The sequence below is a fragment of the Plectropomus leopardus genome, chromosome 6 (assembly GCF_008729295.1).
Source record: "Plectropomus leopardus isolate mb chromosome 6, YSFRI_Pleo_2.0, whole genome shotgun sequence".
NCBI lineage: Eukaryota > Metazoa > Chordata > Actinopteri > Perciformes > Serranidae > Plectropomus > Plectropomus leopardus.
Window position 1 is genome coordinate 4,092,262 of NC_056468.1, and position 10,259 is coordinate 4,102,520.

The 10,259-nt window shown below is 39.0% G+C and overlaps 1 protein-coding gene across 2 annotated transcripts in view; it reads left to right on the forward strand.

Moving 5' to 3' along the window:
- LOC121944325 (endoplasmic reticulum mannosyl-oligosaccharide 1,2-alpha-mannosidase-like) overlaps positions 1-6,406 on the forward strand; it is a 28,561-nt gene extending 22,155 nt beyond the window's left edge. Inside the window, exons 14-15 of one of the 2 annotated variants that reach the window (XM_042488072.1) lie at positions 577-809; positions 6,386-6,406. In XM_042488072.1, the coding sequence (XP_042344006.1) occupies positions 577-783 (207 nt within the window). In that variant the 3' untranslated portion in view covers positions 784-809; positions 6,386-6,406. Of the gene's footprint in view, positions 1-576; positions 3,083-6,385 lie in introns of those variants that run through there. The other variant, XM_042488071.1, reaches the window with a different exon arrangement.
- The last annotated feature ends 3,853 nt before the right edge of the window (positions 6,407-10,259 follow it).

Below are 10,259 nucleotides of genomic sequence, written 5' to 3' on the forward strand. Positions count from 1 at the left end.
GATGTGCACAGACAGTGTCCCCTTTAGTAGGGGAATGTGGAAGCACCTCTCCAGAGGCAAACTTTGCACAAATACAAGTCAGTACAGTCAAGGTCAGACATTACAGGACACATAGTGTACAGCCTTCTTAACCTTAAACCTTGTTTACATTGATGATCTTGTCAAGGGATTTAAAATGATAAAGAACTACTTATTGCCAATGTATTTCCACAGAAATGTCTTTTAACTTCTACTCAAATACCTTTTTAAGAGTGCGTAATTTATTTAAAGGCTGATTATTCCAATCAGTTAATCTGTTGTTTTGCTTTTCCATGTTTAATATGACTGAACAAATGACAGTTTTGCAACACTAATGGTATTTAGGCATAGGTATAGTAGAAAAAAAAAGACAAAACACTGAGTGAACCTGCAGAAGCCACGGGTGAAAGGCATCGCTCGCTTTGAATAAATCACAGTAAAGTCATTCATTGTGCAGTGGTCTTCTTTGTTTTCCACTAAAAAAAAAACCCTTTATGTTCTTACATACAGTGAATGGATTGTGTGAATGAGGACAAATCCCTGTGTGCTTCCCTTCAGGTTTCCTCTGGCGGCTATACCTCCATCAATAACGTGCGTGACCCAGACTACCCAAGCCCCCGAGACAAGATGGAGAGCTTCTTCTTGGGAGAAACCCTGAAATATCTGTACCTGCTCTTCTCAGATGACCCCAACCTCATCAGCCTCGATCAGTATGTCTTCAACACTGAAGCTCACCCTCTGCCTATATGGCCTTCCACTGCGTGACACACACACAGGACCTCAAGTGGCAGGTAAAGCTGCACACACAAACATAAACATCTCAGGGTTGGTCAAATACCAAGATAATTCCTTCGTCTTCTGTCTCTGTGACTCTGAACACAGGCCACAGATGGAAAAAGCCTCCTTTTTACTGGCTGAATCAGTTATTAGCTATGTGCAAATAGCAATGGAAAATGTGACAACAAGACTCTGGTTCAGTTTGTGGCCTTGTTTATGTATTTGACTGGTCATTTTTGTTGCATGGACTTCTGGTAGTGGCAGTATATAATATAATATAATGGAAAAGCAGAGGAAGGTTTCTGTCCTCCTGACCACCCATTAGAATTAAAGAAAAACCTGATTTTGACTTGAATCAAAAATGTCTTTTCAGATGCTATGGGGATGGGGCGGAATGTCGGGTTGTGCTGGTACAGGTGTTTAAAGCTGCTCATAGTTTATATTTAGCTTACAGCAGTGGAAATTGATTTCTGAAAAAACAATTTCAGTAATCCCCAGAAAAATTTCAGGTCTGTGTTTTTAATCCCTACATTGCATCTTTATTACAATGGTAAGGTTTCTTAAAGGGCTTTTAAGCCATTTTGAAACAAAGCTGGTATCTGCCATGGTGGCCAGATACAGGTGCTGGGAGTGACGGTAGGCTGGGTGCCTTTGTAGCAAAACGTTCGCCGACGGCAGCCACCAGATGTCTGAACTGAAACCAATCCCTGCCTGCTGCACCTGCAACCTGACCACTCTGCTGACATGTTTGTACATGGGGGTGACTCGCAGGGATGTGAGGAAAAAGACCTTATTCCTCATCAGACTTTGTGTATTATAGTCATAAAGTGCCCTGTTTTTCTGTAACCTGGAGGCTAACATTGCCCTGGTTCCCTCGTCTAAAAGCCTATGGGATATTTCCATTGGATTTTGGATCATTTCAGAAAATAAACTCTAAACATTTATGATAGTTAGATGTTTTGTTCAACAAGATAATCTCCACAAATTAACACCACTTTGTGTTTTTGAAGCCTAAATGTAATTGCCAGAAGTAAAACCTAATGTTAGGCTGAAACATACTACATACACTGCTGTTGCGTCGCCTCCACTGCGAGGCTATAAAGCCATGTTTGGTACAGTTTGGCGTTTTGATGCTCTGCAGTTTCAGTAAGCCACATGTTAACAGACACCTTTTTTAAGACACATTAAACCGTCAAAATTCACATTGGAGTATTTACTGACGTATTTTATGTCGTACAACAAAACAGTCCCCTCAGCTTATGTTAACCACAGACTTTATTTAAGACTTCTAACCAAAAACCCTTTCAAAAAACCCACTGACTTTAAGACGAAGGAACTGGGAGTGCTGAAATGCGGATTTCCGTGTTTTTGGACTCATTACTGGGGTACTCTATGAAGTGCTCTATCTATAACTATTCTCAGATGCCCTCCCTCTTCTGCTTGAAAACAGGAAATAAAGCCAAAGCCTCCTGACAGGCCTTGAGCATGCCCTCATTCTATGGACTCTCTGTCCTATGCTGCGTTCATGTCTTACAGAAAATATGACTTCACCACATGAAAATCCCTTACTTTATCACTACAGCTCAGTTAGCAAACACTGTGTTGAAGTGTTACAGCCAAAACACATCGCTGTCAAACAGCGCGCATCAAAATGGCACAACCCCGCACTGGCAGTGAGTTGCTGCACCTGAAAAAACAAATTGTTTCTTCAATTGTTCCTTGCTTACACATCATGGCTCCCTTAGCAGCTCCTCTTCTCTGCTCCTATGACTGCTTGACTCTTATCTGTGTTTCTTGTGTGTGTAGAAGAATGGATGGGTCGAGTTGTTAAGGTCTAACTATCCCAAGCTCATTGTTGTAAGGACAATGGCAAAAGACATATTGCCTGGCAAGTCATAGCTCTGGCGATTGGCTCCTCAGGTAAGAAGTTTAACTAGAAAATGCATTTCCTGCAGAAAATGCACGTGAATGCCAATGGCGAAAGTAAACTGCAAATAGAGCTGGGTGATAAAACAGTACGGATATCTATCGTGAAATAACTTTTCCTTGATTTAAATATGAGACGTAGTCGGTAGAATGTTAATAGAACGCATTCCAGCCATGTTTTGACGGACGACACGAAAAGCCAATGATAACAAGAATAGCGCAGCGGCGAACCATTTTGTTTGACAACTGAGTCGTATGTGCTTCCACAGCGTTTCATTATCGCGGCTCAAACAGCTGATGGTCCAGCAGCAGCGCAGTGAGACAGACAGGCAGGTTTAATCAGACTTTGGATGAATCATTTAGAAACAGCAGGATGCATCGCTCCGTGTCTCATCCAGCCGCTTGCACTGAGCTCTCATTATTATTAACAGGGGCATATGTAATGTTTTGGGGGCCTGGGGCCACAGGCACATTACCTTATTTTCACTCTTTCTCTAACTGGGAATGTTGGCAGGCTCTTGGCAACTGTAGGAGAAGCAGGCATACTAAAAAGTTGTATTTTTTCCTGAGTAAAATGATAAATAGCACAGACGTTTCACAGAAGATTCACAGAAGCTGAAGTCAGAGTCCTGCAGTCAGGAGAGGCTGGCCTGTTATCAGCACCATGTGCTTGAATTTTCCTAAAGTTTGTTTAAGATGTAGCTTTTAATTTTTATATAATGCTGAAAAAATGTAATAAATAATAATAAATAATGTTTATTACACTCCAACACACCATGGTCACATGAAACTGTGTCAGTGAACTATGAGGGCAAAAAAACAAACCACAAAAAAAACAAAAAGCAAAAATAATCGTTTAATAATCGTAATGGAAGTAAAATGTTCAACTTATTGTGGTATTGATTTTAGTTATGAGGTTCGGACGTTTGCTGAGAGGAAATTTTAGTAACTGGACCGCCAGTTGTTGATGCCTGTTCTACAGTATATTTGTCAGGTTCAATGTCTGACAGAAAATAAATATTTAAACCAAAATTAACCTTATGATATCTTAATATCTCACATAGGAGTGAGAGAGAACCTTTAAGCTTGACAAAAATAGTGATTTGATGTATATTCTGACATATATCAATATCGACTGATATGAAAAAATTATCGTGATAAGACTTTTTTCCATATCGCCCAGCCCTAACTGCAAAGCATTGCTGTAGTGAAGGAATATAAAAAGAATTGCCTGAAAGAATGCAAAAGCCTGAATGCATCGCACTGCACTGCTGAAAATCTGGAAATAGAAATGTAACAGACATTGCTACGTAAGTGACATATTTAATTGTAATACTGTCAAAGGTTGAAGTTGAAATTTGTTGACTACAAGGCTGAACAAAGAAATACTTAGAATACTAGAAAAAATTGAACGCAAGCATTTAATTTTCTTTAAGACCAGAATATTTTCACATGAAAACGGTTTCTCTTAAACTCTGCATAACCAGTAGTTGATCAAAAAATGTACATGAAAAGTCTAATTACCTAAGGACCTGTCTAAAGCTTAAGTGAAGTCTGAAGCAGCAGTATGTCGAGATCAGTGTTGCCATTGCATTTCCTTCTTTTTCTCTTCAGTGAAGTGTCTTATTACACCCATAATTCATTGTTTGATAGGCTATCTAAGTCAGTCTTACACTAGACACTAACAGGGAAGCTTTGACGCAACAGAACAGGTAATTGTAAGTATCAGCAAGTCTGACTTCACGTTATATTACAGACAAAGACTTAGTTTATTTTTTTTATACAACTGGCCCCAGTACTACCAATGTGAGCTGTGGTTACCTGGTTGGTGCATTCTCTGAAAAAATAAAAATGAATAAATAATAAAAATGCTAGAAATTAGGATAGCCCATCCGCAGGCCCCCTAAGGTGTTTTTTGAGGATTATAATATGTAAAACATCTATGTATTCCTTGTAAAGTGGTTACGTATATGATCTATCATTGATACCTACACTCCTTGCAGTGCCACGACTGCTTACCATTTTTAAAATACAATCAACACGGCAGACTCAATAAGCCTTCAGACAAACAGTTATCAAATCAAGAGTTAGAACTCACATATAAAGCATTATTATAATCCGCAGATTGGGTAACAATAAGCTTTGAACTGATTATTTTATTTATATTTTTATTTAGCAAATAAACCAAACATTTTCACGCGGGGGAACCGGAGCACCCAGAGAAAACCCACACGTTGGGAGAGTAGGAACTCCTCACAGAAAGGAACCAGGCTGTGAGGCACCAGTGCTTACCATTAATGGTGTCCTGAAAAAGGGAAGCAGAAGACTAAGAAGCAATAGGGGCCAAATCCCAATTCTCCCCCTTAGCCTTATGCCTAGATTTGGAGTGGCCTCCACTGAGTAGGGGCCCTTAAAACAGAGCCACAAGGGTTAGGGTTTGTGGCTTGTGGCCCCTACTCAATGGAGGGCACTCCAAATTTAGATAATATGGCCACGTGGGAGAATTGGGATTGGGGCTCGATAAAGGAAAAGATAGAAATGAGGAGGAAGGTAGAACAGTTGGGAGTGGGACAGCAATGTGGATTGTAGACTCGCCATTAAAATATCCTGGGCAGCAGCTTGTTGGGCTCCTGGTGCTGCTTAAAGGGATAGTTTACCCAAAAATGAAAATTCTGTCATTATCGACTCACCCTCATGTCAATAGAAAGTCAGGTGAAGTTTTACAATCTACAAACCACTGCCAGAGGTTAACGGGGAAAAGGCATTGTACTCATCTCCCAAACCACTGATGCAAATGGTGACGAGGATTCAAATGTTGAAAAAAAAACTGCAATAAAACTCCATACCGTCTCCATACTGCTCATCTAAGTTAATCCAAATGTCCTAACACCCCAACATGCCAAGTTATTTTGAAAAACCTCACTGGCGTCATGTTTTCAGCCTTGCTGTAGCATGTAGCTCCTAGTGTGGGAGCCGTGCTCACATGTGCACTTGCACAAGACCAATCAAAGCACATAGTATCTGCACACCAGTGTTAGCGTACTACCCGGAAGCACCCCCACACAGAGAGCGAGAGAGACGTGGAGTTAGCAACAACCAGTAAGTCACTTTGTTGGATTTAAAACGACTGTGTGTCTACTATTGTCATCCTGCAGGTGCGTCTTTTGTGAAAATGGGTGGGAGGTGGGTTTGATCGACCTCCCACTAAGTTTGCTACAGCTTGTTGTGGTTCAAGTACTGTTTTTTGGACCGGGTTTGACCACGTCCCAGTCTGGGCAATGATTCAACCGTGTCATTTGAACAGTTCTGGGACCCTTCAGCACCAGCAGTGAAACCAGACTTTGTGAACCTGAGCAACTTGTTTTTACTGATCCAGGACCATCATCATCATATTGACCAGGATAATTTGTTAATTCAGGACCAATCATGTTGACGGTAAAATTAGTTAATGTTGATCTTGGACAGAATTGCTTATTTCGATCCAGTACCATCACTGCCATATTTCCATCCCGGGATCAACATAACAGATTATCTAGGATCAACATCATGATGTTCCTGGATCAACCCTAGTCAAGTCAAGTCAGTTTTATTTATATAGCCCATTATCACAAAACATGGTTTGCCTCAGAGGGCTTTACAGTGTACGACATCCCTCTGCCCTTAGACCCTCACATCACCCAAGGAAAAACTCCCCAAAAAGAACCCCTGTAACGGGGAAAAAAAAGAGGAAGAAACCTCAGGAAGAGCGGTAGAGGATAGTGAGGGATCCCTCTTCCAGGACGGACAGACGAGCAATCTTGCAGAAAAAAATCACCCCTGTATTGAACAGACCAGTTTGGAGCGGACGTCATGGCTATACCACTGCAGTTGTGCACGTATAGTGGTAGCAGTAAAACAGCAGAAACAAATGGAGGGAAGTGGAAATTGGATGGAAACCGCTGAAGTACCCGGAGTAAAAATGTCTTTTTGTGACATCGGATGTCAGAACAGAAGTGCAGAATAGTACAACCTTCATTTCAGTAGAAAACCGTCTTTGGGGACACAGTTTATAGCTAAACAAAGATGTTTATGGTTGTTAGAATGTTTTGAAAACAAAAAATTCACAAATCACTTACGCAATTCATAAAGCCCTACAGTTAGAGCATGAATAATATTCAGGCCGATATTTACATGCACCTGGTGGCAGCAGTATTGTCCTGAAATACATTAAATAATGAAAAGAGTAGTTTGACTGAGTTTTTGTTTCATAGCCTCCTATTATGTCCTTGCTGCTGGCTCGTCAGCACCCGTCTTTTATAACACAAAAATCCACGCCCTTACACCAAAGGTCGGATTGACTTTAAATTTGACCGACAACACCAGCTTAATCTGCTCTTCACAGAAGCCTGACTATTTTCTGCCATTTTAATGTTTTAAAAAAGTAATTTTTGATATCTCCCTCTAAACCGCAAACATTGTTTACGCTCCTGTCTTGTTGCATTGCTTTTATTCAAAATTTAGAAATAAATCTAAATCTAGTCATTGTGAGGCATTCATTCCTCCAGTGAAGCAGAAGTGAATCCTGCCTCACGGGCCTGTTTAATACCTGCTAAGTGGATTGATTGGTCCGACAACATGTTGATTGTTTTGCCTGCAACATGGCCTGGTGATTAACTCAAAAAAATGTTAGCTGTGGGGCTTTACATTTTAATGACAAACTTTCACAATCCTACAGAAAACTAAAGAGCATATGAGGTGTTAAACCTTCAAACTATTTCTCTTTATTTCTGTTTGACATGAACGCAGCATGATTCTTTACTTGACTTTGGTCCAGTTGGTTTCAAGTTGTTGCCAAGCAGCAGATTTACTAATGAACTGTGAAATGTTTGTTTTATGAGAACCACAATGGGTTCATGGCAACAATTATTATTATTATTATTATTATTATTATTATTATCATTATTAATAGTAATAATGTGCTGAGCAGCTGCTCTTTTCACTGAATGTTCCATTTCTTTTGTCATTTTCTTGGTAAAGTGGGGTACATTTGTTTTTCAAGTGAGAGAAATGAATTGTGAAATTTTAGATGTAAAGTTAGCTTAATATATTGATTTGTAGTGTAAACTGAAAGGTATAATTGCAGCTGTCTTTATACAAAAGCTCTCCTTGTGCTTTTTTAGTTCTTCTAGTAGCAGCTTCAGAGAAGTTTGCAGTCATTCCTGTAAGTATTACCAGTTTACATAACTATACTTGTATTTGTGGATTTCAAGAACTTTCTGAATTTCTATTGAGACCAAATTCATCTTGTATATTGTTTTTTTTTTCTCGATGTTTCACATCACATGTGCCTTTAATGTTGCTCCAGACAACTGTTTATATCCATTTCTTTACATACAAGCTCTTTCTTCCATGTGCATACAATGCTGCTTTGCTACAGTGAATGATTATTTTGATCACTGCAGCTATGACTATTTTTACGACAGAACAATAAGATAAGGATTTCTATTTTCCCAGCAGTCCCTCAGAGCAATCATGAGGTTTACATAATTCTAATCTCTGCCAGTGTATTTATTTCAATCCTGCCTGCACAGGCTCTGTTTGACCCCTTCCTGGATGTATTTCAGCATAATTCCCGATCCAAAGATATGCTGAAAATATATTCAACCCCGGTGTTTGATTTTGTTTGGGGTTGTGATGATGAAAAGCCATTTCTCCAAAGCCACCTCGTTCAGGAAAAAATAAACAAAGGAGATATTTTCTGTGCTTTTGATAAAAAACTTCACCAGTGTGGGTTTTGAAGACTGATGGTAACATTTCTTTGAAGTCACTGAGTCATTTCTATTTTAGTTGCAGCCACTGAGCAGACTGCTTTTAACAGGAGGCGGCACACAGCTGTCACAATACAGATATGCTGTTATGTGGGGGGGGGGGTGTTGTTTTTTTTTTACTTAATGTGTTGTCACCTGGTGTAAAATTATTGCTGGATTGGCTTTAATTTTGTAAAAATTGAAAACTTTATTAAATAGAAACAATGAAACAATGTATGCCTTGAGTGATGTAGTCTCATTTGAAGTTTACAAGTTTGTTTACACATGCATTTTTGCTCGAAAATTAGCTGTGCTCTGAAAATACAGACTCCCAACACTAAGGTTTGTACATTTGTGTGAGTTGGTAAATGGATGTTGTTCTGATTTTCTTGAAGGCATGCAAGAGAAACATAGTTTGGTAACACTTTATAAGAAGACCACATCTGTAATGCATTATGAAGGCATTCTTGGTGAGTTGTAATGTATTCATAATGCTTACTGATACACTATATTAACAGTCATAAGATACAACAGATGTGATTTGTACTGATTTGTAATTGGCAAGGGTCTTATGGATGCTTTTGTGCAAGCTAGCTACAGCATGTAGCATACTCACTGTGAATTTCAATGGCTGCAACAGTTTGTCCACCCCTGACATTGCAACATCCCCAGTCCTGCTGAAATCTAACTCTATGGCTACAAACTCTCAGACTCTCTGTCACATTATATTTTCAAAGTACTCTAGTGTATGGTATGCATTAATTACTTGTGATCAGATGCAAGGAAATGATTACACTTAAAACCTACAATGAAACATTATGATGAAGCATCAATTATAAATGCATCAACATGTACCTCACTTTACTTAACACATACAATGGTAACTTATGATACAGCATGGATTGTTATATAACACGATGAGTCCTTACTACAGTTAATTGTTGATGTGTGAATATGTGAGTATAAATATTTAGAATGCATTCTAAGCCCCAGCATTAAACCTCTACTTTATAACAAGTCGAGAGCATACATAAGACCCTTGCCACTTATAAATCATTAGAAATAAAACCTATAAGGGCTTATGAGTATTGATATAGTGCATCAGTAAGCATTATGTGTTTATGAGTGTGTTCATAAAGCATCATGAATGCATTATAATTCACTATGAATGCTGTCATAATGCATTATACCTGTGGTCTTCATAGAAAGTGTTACCAAACTTTATTTTCATCTGCCAATCAACAAATTATCATGTTTTAAAATGATACAAAGACAATGGCAAAGACTAAAATGTCAAGTTGTTTTGTTGTAAGATTTTCCTGAAGCTGCCTCACCACTGTCCATGATTAGCTGTAATCAATACTGTCCAATTACCATTAATTCATGATGCAGATTATGCATTCATTATGCAGATTTACATTAAAGGGATAGATCTGATTTTGACTCAGGGTTATATAAGGTATTATCCATAATCAGTGTATGAGCAACAGTAGGCATGCTCCCAGTTTGGAGAAGCAGACAGGAGTCCCAACATCTGCAAAACCTGTTTAAGCTACCTAAAAAAAAAAAGGGCCACCCAAAAAAACAAATCACTCAGTTCAAGTGGGCACTATAGATGCATGACCGGCCCCTACACTCTTCCATAAGAGGGTCAAAAATGACACGTGTAAGAATCAATGTGCTTTTATGCCACTTTTGTCATTTTGGTTAAAAATAATCATTTGTATTATATTTTGGTCCAAACAAGAATGA